At 39.2% G+C, this 16,927-nt stretch overlaps 1 protein-coding gene across 1 annotated transcript in view; it reads right to left on the bottom strand.

Moving 5' to 3' along the window:
• epas1b (endothelial PAS domain protein 1b) overlaps window positions 1–16,927 on the bottom strand; it is a 51,361-nt gene that overhangs the window by 20,482 nt on the left and 13,952 nt on the right. Inside the window, exon 2 of the mRNA XM_088610274.1 lies at window positions 7,384–7,574. Within this exon, the coding sequence (XP_088466400.1) occupies window positions 7,384–7,574 (191 nt within the window). The remainder of the gene's footprint in view (window positions 1–7,383; window positions 7,575–16,927) is intronic.

A 16,927-nucleotide genomic window follows, 5' to 3' on the forward strand; every position in this document is an offset into this window, starting at 1 on the left:
CACTGAAAACCACTTAAGCTCTTTTAAGAAATTAGAATCATCAATTTGAGATTAAATTGCTACAGTACACCAAGATGAAACAGAAGAAAGTGGAAACAGATGGGCCAAACACTGGCAGAGATTACTGTTCATTTGCCTGCGTTAAGGGTCCAATTGGAAGATGCTGCAGGGTACCCCAGCTGTGGTCTTTGTGTGCATGTATGGATGTATGAGTCTATGTAGAGGGAGGAGGGACAGTTGAGTTGTTTGCTCATTTTTCAGGCCCTGGCTCTGGTCCAAAACAAACCAACTAGTCCTCATCCTGCTTCTCTGTGAAAACTCCCAGACTCCTTGACCTTAACACTGACGTCTCCCACATTTTTTTGCATTTTGTTTCGTCTGTTAATTATTTATTTTTTGAAAGCATTGTTTCTTTGACAAATAGGTTAGAAAAATAAGCAATTTCCAACAGCTGTCGGGACAGTGGGCCTTCTTTTGTGAAGTTGGGCTGGGGAAGGGAGCCTTTTGTTTCTGTAAAGAGGTGAAGAAAAATCAAAATGTAAAAGCCGCTTTTAAAACTTGTGAAAAAGAAGCCTCTTTCTTCCCCCACCAGAGTGTTGAAAATAAATCTATACTGAGAATTATTTCCACCACAAGAGCTAAGCTAGCATTGTGAAAGCAACCTGTGATTCCCCACCCCAAAATACATACCATAATTTCTAAACATTTTCATGAACAATAAAATACAGTGATAAATAACTTTTTTCTCAGGGACGGCAAAAACTCTGGAGTTGGACGGTAAACAGAATTAGTTTATTCAGAGCTTACCATCTAATGAGCTCTAAAGATATGTTTCTATTTGGGATTCTGAGTTGGTTCATTTAGACAGTATTTGTTTTTTGGGGATTTCTATCCCCTTCCAGAAACAAATCTTTTGTCTTCACCGGTTTAATTGGGAGGACTGTAGCTTTTTTTGCCTAATTATATTAATATTACTTTTAGACAGTTGGATGGTTTGTCTTTGTCAAAAAAACAGTGCCTAAGAAAAAAACAGGCAATCACCCCTTTAAACACACCAGTTAACTGCTCTCAATTTAATTTGTTTTTTGTTTCTGCTGTTAAAAGGGCACAATTGCAAGACAATATATATATTTTAATTATGCACCGTGCCGAGTATTGTTTACATGAACATGTCTTTGTGACAAAAATAGCACCTATAAACAGGCTTTGATTAATAACGAGCAGCAGGATGTGCCCTGTGCTGATCTTCGGAATCCAGCTTCCTGTAGTAAGTGGCCTCTTCCCTGTGTGTGTCACCCGGATTAATCCTCAAACTCTTTAAACAGCTGGGATATTAAAAATCAAAAGCATAACAGAACATAGGACAAATACAAGCAAAAATAACTTTTTTAATGGGAACACTGAATTGACTCTTTAGACACTTGGCTCTGATGCAAAATATTTACTGAATTTGATTGGAAAATGTTGGCCAGCAGAATGTGAACGCTTTTAAGTAAAACTTAAATAAGACGACCTATTGAATGGTGTGCATACAGCATTTAAAATGCCAAAAAACATTTAAAAAATGAATATTAGCATACAAATACTTATACAGAATTAGTACACCCAGAATTTGTTGATCCCATCTCAAAGCTACGTTCGAGAAGGTTGTCAAAACCTATATATCATTTTCAGGTAGTCGCAACTTTCATCACTCTTATTTCAAAGTTCTCAATTTTTTTCAAACCAGGAGAGTGTAGCACATCACACTGGGAGAACGGCACCGATTCTTAGAGGACGTGACCGGCACAGTATGTTCTCCCAGTAATCATTCTGGCCTTTCAAAAACAGGGGCACAAAAGTGTTGTAGTGAGGGTACTGCATCTTTTAAAGATTAGGTTTCAATTTACTGTACATTAGTACTGTAGCATGTTTCAGATCTGCAGACTAAACTAATACTATTAGGTCTGTTTTCAAGGTACTACTGTTTTCTCATCATGTAATCTACATTAATAGCAGTAAAACGGTGTCAGTGTTATTCTGAGAAGTAAATGAGGCTGTTTCAACAGAACAATAGACTGACCATAAAGAAAATGAAATGTTCATCTGAGATGAAGGATTTCAGGTTTGGTGGTTGCAGGAAAGAGCACGAGAGTGTACATCGGACTCTAGACTGAGGAATACCAGTCCATCCCGGGTCTGACTGCTGGGGACGGACTTAAGAAAGTGCTGCAGAGATTCAGCACAGGGGCTGCTCTCTCCTGCCATCTCAAGAATTGCAGGACAGCGGGCAGCAGAGGAGTGCAGGTGCGAGGTGGCTGTGTTTATGAACCAGCCGGAAAGACATACAGCGAGTACACAGCCACATGGCGCCAGGGCTGTGCTGTGTTTTGGCTTGGCTGCGACTCAGAGGGCTCTTCTCACGACAATCACCAGCATTCTCCCCCAGCCTTCCTGATCGCTGCACTCCCTTCCAATGACATTGCTCCAGGGCTTCAGATAAACACAATCTCTCATCTCCACAAACAATCTGCCAGCGCATCGGGCTGCTGCAGCTCTGAGGGCTGCCCACAGCAGGAAAATAAGAAAGCCAGCAAAGCAAAGCTGTGTTGCTCTCCCTTTTCTCTCCTCTCATTTTCTTTGTGCAATATTTGCATTGCTTTATCTAATCCACTTTACAAACATGTTTACTTTGCATGGCATGATGCCTGGGCAAACACAAGAGTGCCTGTAATGCACTGGTGGAAAGTTACAGTGGCCAGCGTGACATCCGACGTAGGGTTACTAACTTTAATGCTGATTTCCATCTGAATAACTTTTGCATCAAGTGATGTTTTCTTTCGTAGTTTCTGCAGGGTTTATTTGACCTTGCATTATTGCAAACCCAAAATTCATTCCCACCCGAGCTTCAGCTAATATATACAGTATATAGGTCAGGTGGGTAGCTGCGTCAGCATGCGTAGGCTGCAAAAGAACAAGTAAAAGGTTTATTCCATGCTGAAAAGAGAAGAAAGAAAACACAACGTTTCAGCCGTGGAGCCTTCTTCAGCCTTCTCACACCTGAAACAGCTGAAACATTGTGTTTTCTTTCTTCTCTTTTCAGCATGGAATAAACCTATTGTTCTAATATATATATATAGTAATATATTGCATATCATAATAAAAGACACTTGTTTAATTAAAACGATTGGCATAAAAAACCCAAATCACGTCACGGGTTCAGAAACAGAATTGTAAACAGGAACATCGGTAAAAATGTCACATCACACCAGAGGAACATAGTCTGACAATTTACACGCAAGGGAGACTTTTGGTAGGCCATGGGCTGAGAGGACACGCAGCAGTCACCGCTTTTTTTAGCACTGTCCGAGCGCAGACGGAGGAGAGTAATGCTAAAACAATTACCAAGCCTTTGTCTTACTTCCTCAGCAGCTTATCTCATCATGACCTCCAGATCAGGAGACAGTACAGTACATGATGAGCAACTTCTTTGTATCTGGAAATCTAAGTTGGTGGAAAATTATCATTTGAATCTGGACAATAGTTCTGGCCTCAGCCATTCGACCCACAGCACTCTTCAAAGTACAGCAAGATCCAAAGGATTCCCATTTTGACGGAATCATTTTTCCTTCTTTAAGTACAACTGTTCTCTTCCTTTTGGAGAAAGGAGCCCCGGGACTTCTGTGTAACAAGGTGTGCTGTCAGCTCCGATTCTTTTCTCTGCATTAAATTATCATCTTTTGTAATGTCTCCCGACGCATTTCTTTGAGGTTTAAATCTGAATTGGTTCATTAGGAGGACAGAGGGTCTAAATGACCTTTTCCCTCCTGATTTTCCAGATCATAATGCTTTCATTTCAGGATTAAAACCCCAGGGTAAAGCATGTGGCATCCCAATATTTAGTGATATGATTATAGTGCGAGAACAATAAAGCTGTTTTTATTTGTGTGAAAAAATATCAGGAAGATTAATGTTGAAGTCCAGTTATTACATACTAATCACTATAAATTCATGTGGCAGTTAGTATAATTTATAAGGAGACAAACGAAGATATCAATTTGTACATTTCCCAATCTAGTGTCTTGTATGAGTCTTGGTTAACCTTTGAAATTAATTGCATTTTGAGCAATAAAGTATGGGCAACAAAGTGTTTTTTTCTGAATCCCATTGCATCATTTGTAAAGATTCACAAAGCATTTGATCTGCCACTTAACATTAAGGTTTGTGTATTAAAGAGGAAAGCCAGCACAAAACAAACCTTGTCTTGGAAAAACACAGTCCAGCAAGTCTAACGGATTACCCTTCAACCATCAGTTTGTAAACGGTTTGAATCTGTAGGTTTTGATCAATTTGTGAAGTAACTTTGATCAGGAAGGGCCGGTAGTAGAAAGCTGGCATTTCTAAATCGACATCTTAGTATGACCATGGGCACAGCAGTGTGCAAGTTGTGCCAGAATGCATCAGTAAAAATACTTCTTGCCTTCTTGCACTGGAGGTTGGTGGCTCAGGAGGGTATAGTACTGTATAGAGGACTGATTTTTCAGATTGGCTCAGAAGCATTATAGAGATATCTATATGTCATGCAATAACATAATACAATCTGAGCCTCAGATAGGAATAATTTAGGGTTTATTTTATTTATGTTTTGCAATGATTTCCCCTTTAAGTATTAAGCTCCGTACCACAATTTGAGCAATACTTTGTGGTAAATCTGTCACAGATTGATGTGGATTTAATTTCCCATAAAAAATGAGAAAACAAAACAAGAAGCTTCTCTAAATATTATTAATGACTAAAAGTTAAACTTGTTACAAGGTACTGTTTAATAATGAAACTGTTATTGCTGAGGGAGCAGTTTAAGGTTTAATATTTGACACGGACCTCTTCAAAAATAGTTCCTAAAATGGCAGTGATAAAAGGTCAGCTTCCACGCAAGAATGCTGAACAAACACTAATGTGCAAAATTATCTTTTTCTAAGTCCTCTCCAATTTCTCTGCCATGAAACTGTGTTGTCTGTACATACTTTTTGTATTTATAAGCCTGTGTACAGCATGGGGAATTATGCTCACAATATGTAGGTGATGACATTTCACTAAGCAAAAATTGTGTCTCTTGCATTATTGACGTTTCTCTAAATCCCATCAAAAATGCATCTCTGGACTTTCCAATCTCAAAGTTCTTCATTGATCTCAATTGTTCACGTTTGAAAAAATACATATTTAAATTGGTTCAAATAATAATAGTCTGCATGCTCAAAAAATAAGTTTGAACATGAAATCACCAATATACATTCCATTGGAAATATCACACTGTGTTTGCATCAGTCTGCCGCCTAGCTAAGAGCAGAACTGAGAATGCTTTTTGTTTGCCGATCTTATTATTTTATCCTGGAAACAGAATTTAGCAAGCCTGAGCCGGGGATTGATGTTGTAAAACTGTGGGAAGAAGAGTGGACTGAGCGAGACTTTTCTCCTTGCAGTCATTCATACAGTACAAGCAGAAAATGAGCACATCTTGATTTCCACGTCCTCTACTTAACGTGGAGTAGAGAAAACATGAGTCCAGGTGTGGAAGGACCAGAAAGAAAAAAGCTGATGAGTGGACATGCTGAAAAAGACTTGTATTGCCTTACAGTTTTTCTATTTTTCTAAAACGAAAAAAAAGCAACTTATTTTAGATTTGAACAGCACACACTCTTCATGATCAGACGGCACCCGAAAACAGCAGCATTCAAACCATGGGTACCAGGTGCCACGCTTCTGGAACTGCAGAAAAAACTGAGTTTTGCAATTTCTTAATATCTAAGCAACTGACTCAGAAAGTCCTTTTTTCATTACTGTCATTGTAAAACTTTTCAAACTTGTAACCAAGAACACCGGGACATTTCATAGCAGTATCCCAGCTCTCCCAGGTCATTCAGATTCAGGCCTCCTTAACCTTGGGGCGAAGGGGTGAGAGTGGTACACTGTTATTGTCACCTCCCTGCTGCTCTCAACAAACTCTGAGTCAAGAATCCCCTTGTAGGGGTTCCATTTCTCTACAGCAAAGATCAGGGTTCACTAGATGAGTAACAGATTTGTCACAGAAGATTAATGCTCTTTATGAAGTCTGAGATAGTATCTTAAAGACCTCAAGGCAACTGCTGAATATTTTAGTTCGAAGTATGAGAACAAATATTAGTATTTTCCTCTCGTTTTAAACTAAAGGGATTTCAAATCTGATATACATTTTACTGATTTTTAATTAAACCATTGTTACGATTAAACATTGCAATAAGTTACCAGTAAGTGAGACAACAGATAAAACAGAGATAAATGAGAAACAGAAGTCAAATTGATCAATTTTCCCCACATCATAAATAAAGAGAAATTCTCTGTACTCTTGCCCTTATACTGTATGTTACTTGTCCAAAACTCTGATAATTCATACAGTATGAAGAGGAACTGTCTACTATAAGCTCACCTCACAAAGCAGCTTCAGAATCGGTCACAATTAGAAAGTAAAACACGAGACCCAAATGTGGCAAAAGCCACAGAACAGTGAAAAGTAATTCAGATCCGTGAGTTTCACATCTCTTCACTGACTTCCCTGAATTTACCCTGTCACTGCAAGCTTTGTCATTTTCTCAGATTCTCTACACTCCAGTTTGTGGGTCCTTTTATGAAAGACGCAATGACAGCTTGTGTCACTAGGCAACTCTCACCAGTGTGATCTGATCATCATTAGCAGGTTTATCATGCTCTGCAACTGTCCCTTTACAACACACAACTCAGTCGGCCATTCTGCTCATTAAAGTTACATAAATGTGTACAATATAATTAATTCTGATTTTTCAGCACTGGAACCAACAAAAGACAAAGTCACTGGATTGCCCTATGGGCAAATCCCAGTTCCCACCCTGCTAAGTAACATTTCCACAGAGCTTTTGGTTCCTGTACCAGATTGATGTTGGGTTTCATTTGAATGTCCACGTCATCAAAATCAGACAGAATGAAGACCAAAGACACTGGAGGACAGGTGACAGAACACACAAAAGAAGGTTGTGACGGAAAGTTTTAGTCAATTTGATTTCTGACAGACTTCAGCATTCCCTGTACTCATTATACTCATTACAAAGGGGTGCATAACTCAAGATTCATTGATGGCTGCAGTCTCACAGATCCACAACTTAGGATGAGAGAAATCAGTTACATTGATCCTATTTATGCTATTTGTTACACCTACTGTAAGTGCTTTGAGATATTACCTTTTATTTAAGCCAATACGTAATGCAACAGGTTGTGAAAAATTCAGCACAGAGATACTGTAGCCCTTGACTGGAGATGTAGCTTTTAACCCTTTATATTCCTTATCATAAGAAACTCATATTCTGAATGTACAGTACAATACAGGGGGCGTCTTACTGGAGGAGAGAAGTTTGCGTGTCCTGAGGAAACTGATGGTCAGCCGCATGATAGAGGCTTTGTCCAGGTGAGAACTGACATTGTGTGGCAGGGGCAGCTGGTGGGCCAACTCATAGAACACCTCCGTCTCCTTGCTCCTGCGGCATCTCGCTGCATCCCGGGACTTTTCCTTCCGGCGCTCGGAGCTGCTCCTAAGGGAAGACGCACAGAGACAGGGCTCTTGTAAATCGCTGCTTTTACAGCTTTGCTTTTTAGTGCATGGAAGCCAGGAATAGCTCGGAAGAGCTGTTTCTTGGAAATATCATGCATGCGCTCCATACTGTACATGTCCAACTTCAAAGCCAGCAGATAGAACATTTGAAAGTCAGAAAATGCTTTTCATCTGTTATGCTCACAATGATCTTACCCAGCACTCTTAACACAAGTGAATGCACAGAACAAATGGACTGAACACAGTAGTTTTATTATTCTAAGGTATTGTACACATCCTCTTTAAAAATGTATTAAAGACATTAAACTCAGTGTTTTCAAGCCCACCTGATAACAATCACACAGCTTTAGGTATTCGTTCTAATGGGTTCTCACCACAAACCAGGCTTTGTATTAAATAGGGCAGCTGAATGTTATTGTGCCAGTTACTCTTTCACTATCTCAACTTTGTTTCTCATGTGTTCAGAGGTTCTCGCTAAGTACAAATAGGGCACATTCTCATTTGCAAATGTGTATTTCATGTGATCATATCGGACTGCAGAACAGGCGACCTACACTTTCAACAGCACAGAGGGTTTTAAGCTGTTTATCTTTCCTTCACAAGTGTGCAGCTTTAGATACAAATACATCTAATGAATAATGAGGAACTTATTTTCAGTGTCATCATCTAGCAGCGAGACATCTACAAGCTTCTATGCAGCCTCACTACAAGCCTAGCATCCTATGAGCAATGGATAAAGTACCTTGAAAATACAAAACAGTTTGAGATTGTCACATTATCATAGAAACACAATTTCCTTTGGCTCATTTCTATATTTCTTTCAAATCAAGCTAGTGTCTAACAATTATTTAAACTGATGCTGTACTTCACATTCTTGCCATTGTAATGCCATGTTGATGTTCATATTGCTACAGTATATTACAATATGTGGTAAACAAATGGTTAAAACTGATAGGGGTACTGTGATGCAAATGTGATTTCAACAGACAAGGGCTCCATTTTTCATTCAAATTGCAAGGCAGATAAATCCTCTCACTCAATTGTGCAGAGCCTAAAAGCTACATATACCACAGTCTCGTTTATGTTTCAGTAACATGTGCTGACTTTAGCAATATTGCTGCACTTAGCCACACATTAGTGGTATATAAGATGTTGAAACAGAAAGCAAAAGCCCATCTCCTCTGGTGTTTTTGAGATTTCCTCACCAATCCCATTCTGCTATCTCAGTGAACAAAAAAAGGTGATCACATTTTTGGCTTTGTGTCTACCTGCTTCTGACAGGCAATCCTCTACTTACAGTACAGACCTGGAAAATTCTGGACTTGAATCACAGGCAAACAAGCCTACAAATAGAGGTCTATTTTTAAAAATGCACAAAGGCTGCGAGATAATTCACTTTTGAAGTTTCTTGATCATAGAGCGCTGGTAATGAAAGAGACAAAACAAATGGGCTTATATAAGAGTTCATCACTCAGCAGCAGCATGCCTGAATGAAATGCCTTATTGGCTCACAGATTAGAAAATTAAACTTAAATATCTGCTCGTACAGTACAGTTTAGCCCTTGCTAAGTAGTTCAGCAATAATTAAACTCCATTACCTAATTTCTCTTCGTTATGTAAAAGAAGCACAAATTGCACTGCAACCTTATTAGACTTTTATTAACATAGAAGGGAGGATGACTTCTAGGGACTTTTTGTTTTAATGTCTAGTAGCTATCACTCTGTTCTAGAGGAGCCCAATCCTGGTTCTGGAGGGCCAATGTATCTGTTGGTTTTCATTCCAGCTCAGCTCTTAATTTGATAAACCAGCTGGATACTGGGCCAACTGAACAGTTTCACCCCACGATTCCGGTGCTACTGTTTTAGAGAGATCTTGAAAACCTGCAGACACACTGGCCTACAGGACCAGTATAAGACACCACTGCTCTATAGCAGGAAATCGCTTTGAGCTCACGCAGATTCAGCATTTACAATGGAAGTGTGTAGTGTTGAAGTTACACTGTTTGAATATCAATATGAGTTCTTCTGATCTTTTTTTAATTGTTTAATGTCTCATAAGTGTTCAGCGTTACCCTATGAAATTTTGCAAAAAGAGAACAGGATCTCATTTAGCCTGTGACCTAATAAAGAATTTTGATTCTTTCAGAGACATATAAGATAAGATTGAAGAAAAGTCCCAGTTCTAATTGTTCATCGGCTTAGGGACTGTTGAGATTGTTGTAAGTTGTTTTTGGTCCTCTGCAGATATTCCGTACAGAAATGATAAAGTAAAAATTTGATTTGTCTTAACAGACTCCACACACTACACACGCATTACCATTCTCATGGGTTGATTCACACTTTAATCTTTTTATTATATTCTATTATGCTGGCTCGCAGCTTGAGACAGGGTGAAAGTAATCCTTAATCAAATATTTCAGGCACTTTTAGATTCAAACTGTACCACATTGTCATCTTTGTGGGAACATTTTCTTGTGTTTTACCCTGACATTCACAGGTTATCAGGCCCCCAGAGCTGCCATAAACAGTATGACATCACTTGACTCTGACAATATATGTAATATATGTAACTGTTTGCTTTCTTGAACAGCTGTTTGGGACTGCCACATGTTGTCTTCAATCGAAGAAGGACTTCAAAATAATTCTTATCAAAGAAAGAGAAAAGTGAGTTTGATGGAAAACTAATTTAGGTGAATTACAAATTTTGACATTTTTTTCATTCCATGCTCGCATTTAGAATTCAGTGTGCTCACACATTTATATACTCAAACATTCAGTATATATAGTGTAAAAACAGACGGGCAGATTTATAAATGTAATTTCAGTTCATTAAATTAAGCATATCCCAAACGAAATAAATATTTTAAGTTCCAAATAACACTTCTAAATCAGAAAAATTGATATGAAGTTGAAAACTCCAGTCACAGTGGTATAACCAGATAGCCCACCAGAGCTGTCTACATCTGTCCCTCTATTCAGGCAGAGGCTGTAGTCAGCCAAATAGCAATGATCTGACCACACGATGGAAGAATAGCGCAACCGTGGAACAGAACTCAAAGCGATTACAAACCTGCTCCTAAAACAAGCAAAATGTAAGATGATGTTTCTGCAATAAACTGTTGAAATCAGCAAGGTTGCTCAGCTACTGAGTCTTGATAGATTTTTCGATAGTAAGATTGTGTGCATTAGCAAAATACCTAGGACACTGAAAACTAAACTGCTGATCACTAGGCTTACAGGTGCAGCACAAACAGTCCACTATGTTGCAGACATTAAAGCAATCTGCTTATAGCATCAGATTATAAATGGTGCTAGCTATAGTAAGGTACTGATCTCTGGCACAGCCAGGTCTGAACTTATTACTCTAATCTGACTGACGGTGGTCCACAAGTAAGGCCCAGCGTGATTTTCTGTTTGAGAATTTGATTTCTCCATCTTCAAATGTGAATTCTCTTTCACAATTATTCCATCCATGTCATTTTCCTGTCTACATTACTATTCCAATTTTACTTTAGAACTGAACATTTGTATCTGAGATCACCCCATTCTCTTCATGTGCTATCCTCCCGATCATGCCAGTGGGTGATCCTGTATTGCAAAGCAATGCACAGTGTAAATGTAATACCCTGCATGCAAAAAACACAAGCAGTGTACATTTTCAGCAATGGAGATAATCGAGATTGTTCCCGAACCTATGGAAATAAAGAAGTATATTATGTCTTAGTATTATCACACTTTGCACTAGTAAGTGAGATAAGGACAATTTTGGCTTTCTTTAGCAAGTTTAGAGAGTTTAATTGAGATGCAGTAAAAAGCTGACCATCATACAGTTGGGGCTAACTTTGGTATACAGATAGAAGAGACATTTAACACCTGATGCACACACAGCACCTGGCAAGCCAGTTATGTACAGTACCACTCCTCCAAACTGAACTGTCTCAAAATGTCACTGCAAAACTGTTGGCACACAGCAAGTCAGAGTCAGAGTTGACTAATCCAAACCCTACCCTAGGTGACTGTGATCAGGACCTTGGGGGATCCTGGTCACAGTCAGCTAGTGACATGATCCCAGCTTGAATCCCCAAATCATAACCAAAATCTTCACTTTCACGTGGAACATTCACTTTACTGCTTAAGCCACTTTGAAATTCATGTGATTCATTTTTTTAATTTTATAGCAGAAATATACAGTGACTTTTTACACTTCTATAAAAGGGGGATCAAATGGTTCATGGCTAAATAAAAATAAAGGTGCTTGTTAGAAATATAGCCAAGTAGTAAACGAAAGACATTATGTGACTGAAATTAATTTGGAAGTACCTTGACCATTGGTTGAGAAAAACAATAGCAGATTTCAAATTTGAAATTTACAAATTATATGCTAAAAAAAAACAAGGTTTCCAATCAAACATACATTATTTGGCTAAAGAAGATAAGGAGTATGTACTGCATGTACTCTACAGTTTTTAAGTATATGTGAAGCTTGAACAATTATCCCTGCGCTAGCCATTTTATATCTGCATACCCTCATTCTGACAATATAGATTACACGCATTACATAAATGTTTGTATTTAATCACGCATCACAAAAGAGGTAGCCCCATACATTTTACTGTATTTACTCCCACTACAAACAATTAAATTCATGATGTACCTCATAATAATTAATAATAATTTAATAATTGCATGCACTTATATAGCGCTTTTCTGGACACTCCACTCAAAGCGCTTTACAGGTAATGGGGATCCCCTCCAACACCACCAATGTGCAGCATCCACCAGCATCCACCTACCTCATGCTGTGCTGGAGGCAGCTAACAAATTGCAAACTCTACGACTGGTTAGAGAGGAATAACTGAAGACTGTACAGGGGGAAAGAGATTTAATGCTTTAAGAGATCTGCATTTGCTTACTTCAGACCAGCTAAAAATACCTGTGATGGATTATACTAATGTGACCTCTAAAGTCTCCCATGGAGCAGAGTCACAAACAGGGATATGCAAAACCCTCTACAAACACTCTGACGCTAACTCAAGTGCATTGGAGTACTTGTCTTGCTGTACAATGCATGTATTTTACCACTGAAACAGTGTTTATTACCTGCTTAAAAGTTATAGAATATTTTAAAACTATTGCCAAAGGACAGTTTCCACCTTTGCTTTTGGGTGAAGAGAATGATTACCCTTGGCTTCATGGTTAATAAAAGCTGCTTATTACAGCACAAAACCCAATATTATTCAAGCTTGAACTTGACTCAACATGATTTCCACACTTAATTATGCAAAATCTTCATTAAGTTAATAGGCTCATACACAAACCAGCTGCCAGTCCACTCATCGTGCTACATTAAAAAAAACTAATTATAGTGTTATTATGTGATGCTATGAAGTAAAGCTATAGGTTCCATGGAAAACATTACCAGGTGACAGGCTTTGAAATAATATTGCAAAACCATTACTAAGACTGACTACCTGGTGAAGATTTCAACTTTAAATTAAGGCTGATAGAAGTATTTGAATGTCAGTTAGCCTAGATTTCGACAAGAAATGCTTGACAGGAAAATAAATCAAACCTAAAAGTGCAACCCAGGCCAATAACAGGATTGGCAGAAGTTCAAATCCACAAATGTGGGGGATTGGGGATTCCCCATTTGACCACATCAGAACACATGCAACAAGTGATAAAGGCACCACGCTGTTCATATCACAACTTGGTAAAATACATGAAGAATCATTCCCATAAAGCAGGGAAGAACAGCAGCCAGCAGTTACAATGCATCTGATTAGTCTTTGTAGAAACAAATACCAGGGATGACCTTGAACACTGACAGATGCCAAGGTCTGTATTGCTGAATCCGTTTTGCTTGCTGACAGCAGATGTCCTTTCAGGAACTCAAGGAGCCAGGAGCCAGCAGTGCCACACTTGCAGAGGAAGAAGGAGACTGAAAGTGCTCTGTCTGATGCAGCTTAAACCACACTGATTTACTACTGATATGAGACATACAGTACCAACATTGTGGTTTGTGGGCAGCATGGCGTGCCACGTGGCATGCAATACTTCAGCCCACAGCTGCAGTGCTTTCAATGTACTATGACAAGCCGGCTGGCACACCACAATATCAAGGCAGCAGCATAGGGTGGAGAGAGAGGCAGAGAGAAACACTCAGGCTTCTGCCCTCTGTGGACACCAACACTGCTGACACCCTCTCAACAAGAAATTCCAGTTTTTCCACTGCTATAATCCAGTCCTAACACACAACTAATTCTGTCTAAATCCTCAACTGTGAAGATTTTTTCCCCCCACTTTAATTTTCCCCAGTCATAACAAAAGGGCATTGAGACAAGCTGACCAAGAAAGATTGTGCAGTATGCCACGGACCACTGGACAATAAGGAAGTTCTTTGAGCTTGGCTGCACGGATTCTGAAGATCGCACTCCCATTGTTAGACACGCAGCCCGTTTCCACAAGCTATCACAGACCACGATACTTTTTTAAGTTTAGGTTTATTGTCATGTTTGGAAAACAACACAGCATGTCGGCAGAGATGCCTGGTCACAAGCCAAGATAAAAGCAAAAATGTTCTAATCGCCCTCCACAATGGAGTGAAATATTTGGCTGCCTAAGTAGCCCCCTTCCTCTTTCTTTTTTAAAAAAGGTATTATGTTAGTTTCCAAGGAGACTGCCTGAATCTTAACAATGTTTCAGGAGGCCTTTCTAAAATTGAACAATCATTGACATTTTTCTTTCCTCTTTTTTGTTTTTCCCGACGATGGGAGGAAGGAATTGTGCTTGTATTTTGACCTGAATCTCAGCACTCATCTTCCTCGGCACAGGAAGGGTAGAAACGGGGCTGAAAAGAGCACGATGTCCCTTAAGCCTTGAGCCAAGACCCTGATGCTGCTCGGGAGTGGTAGAACATTCCCAAAGTTGTGACGCCATCATTCCAAGGATGACTCCTTGAGGTCACTGGTGCGACACAGTTTCACTACCCTGTCTGTGCACATGCAGAGGTGCTTTAAACAAAGCTGGGAGCCTCCGAAGATAATGCACGCCCATTTAAAAGATCACATGGATTGGTCATCAGAAGCTTATTTTACTTCTGCCTTTTTATGTTGAGAAGTGTTGGGCTTATTTCTCTTGATCCAACAGATTGAAATCATAAACAAAATACATTGTAAGGCAAGCCCACATGTGTAGAGAAATGAAAACGATTGTGACAGATATTTGTTCTCTTCTAAAATGTCAGGTTTACCGTGCAGTGTTCTGGCTCATGGCTGGGTTTCAAAAGTGTACATTATTAAACCACACAGCAAAGTTGTCATTGTCCTATGGGCTTCACATGTTAAAATCGGATTGTTACTCTACGACCCCGGCCTACTGCAAAAGCAAAGCGGAGGTGCAGCACAGGATCAGATTCCAAATAAACTGGTTGTATCAGTTAGCAATGGCAACCCAACAACAGAATCAATTCCTTTATATCTTGACCAATAGTTCCAGAACTATGGGCATTGTTTTAACAATTTATCAAAACAATTAATTAAAAGGGAAATTAATACAAATCCTTTTTAAAGTTTAATTAATGAAACCATTTCCTTCTTAAAACGGACCCTCATCCGACAGTTTATGATGAAGCAAGGGCTTGAACCCCTACAGCAATTCAGGTGTCAACATTTGTCAAAGTCCAGTATCGCTTTGTGAAAAGGGGAGATCAGAGGGAATCAGAATGACTGCTTGATGCTTTCTAACCACAGGCGTAGCAAATCACTTAAGATTTGTTTGTACACGCAACCTCAACCCACGAGCTGTTCACTTATTCTGGTTTGACTACTTCATTGTCCATGCACTTTGAAAAAACTACCACATATAAAACTTAAAAATGTCTGACTTGTTTTAACAATAACCACAATATCAGAAAAAAGAAAAGAGACTAAGAGCTATTGATAACAGTGTCTAAAGCCTGAATGTGTTCACAGTGACATGACATTAACATAGCGTATTTTTCTCATTCCACTGGTACTAAACACGTTATTGCAATCTCTAAAATTTAACTGAACAAGAAAAAAAACACAAATGTTTCCAACCCAGAAACAGGCTTATGCTTAAAACAGATGGCCAAAGACCACTACATGCTCCACTATAAGCATCTTGCAACTAAAACTCAGCATTCTTATAGAAAAGGAATTTCCTGGTATTTTAATTGGAAAATTACAGTAATTCAAACAAAATGTTTCAGATTCCTCGAGTTTGTTTCCTGAGGCCCGACCGTTATAAGGACCACCGCAGCCCGCAATCTATGGCGTGACTCAAGGTGCGACTGCTGCTCGAGGAAAAGATGTGGAATAAAATGAAAGTCCACTTTCAAAAAACATCCAGCCAAAGTCCCACTGAGGGGGATCATGCAGTAAACTGGAAAACCTCGCAAAATGTATTCTAAAAAAATGACTGGCACAGTCGAAATGTTAAACATGTCAAAATGAAACCATGTTATTTCATGTAGCTCCTGAGAAGTCCTGCTTCCCACATCCTAACGGAACAGTGCTGCCAAACCTTAACATTTCTTTCGCTCTTCGGCGTTGAAGCCTCCATCTGAAACCAGCACTCGTACAAGCTACAGAGGGTAATCCTGGTGCTCCAGAGAACACCAGCAATACCATGTGGGCGTTGAGAGCAAAAACAAAAGAATTGTTTATTCAGAGCCAGTGCATTAAGAACAACCAAGTAGAAAGCCACGATCAACACTGAGGGCTTCCACTTCTGTAACATATCCAGGTGGTAACTAACAAAACAAAACAGTCTTCCCTGATACCTCAAACCTTCAGTCACACCTCCATCCTGGAAATCATTCACCACCTGATGTCATCTCTGTCTTGTCTTTTTTCTCTTCCAAATCCTATGGACACCACAACCTTGGTTTGAAAGTCCTGAGAAAATCAATACTTTTCTGTCATCTTAGAACAATCCCCTTCACATCTCTGCTGTTTAGAATAAAGTCTGTGGTAGTACAAAGATGAAGTAGCTCGCTCAGCCAACAAGACCATTTATCTCACTGTCACTGAGCCAAAAGCCAATAAACTCTGCCACCAGTAAGTACGGGTAGTAGAAGTTGAAATTACTCTGAAAAGAAGCACTAAAGTCCCAGTCAAATGAATGCGATATGAAGTTATTAGTGGACCCTTGATCTCCATGTGAAGGCTGAGCTAGTTTCTGAGAGATGGGTAAACGAAGTGACTGTTCACATGCCTATTTTATAGAAATCACAGTATTTACTGTAAGTGTGTATTAATCCAAGACATCACCAAGAAAATATGAAAAAAACTCCTGAAGATGAACTAA

The sequence above is a fragment of the Lepisosteus platostomus genome, chromosome 17, assembly GCF_059453375.1.
Source record: "Lepisosteus platostomus isolate fLepPlt1 chromosome 17, fLepPlt1.hap1, whole genome shotgun sequence".
Taxonomy (NCBI): domain Eukaryota; kingdom Metazoa; phylum Chordata; class Actinopteri; order Semionotiformes; family Lepisosteidae; genus Lepisosteus; species Lepisosteus platostomus.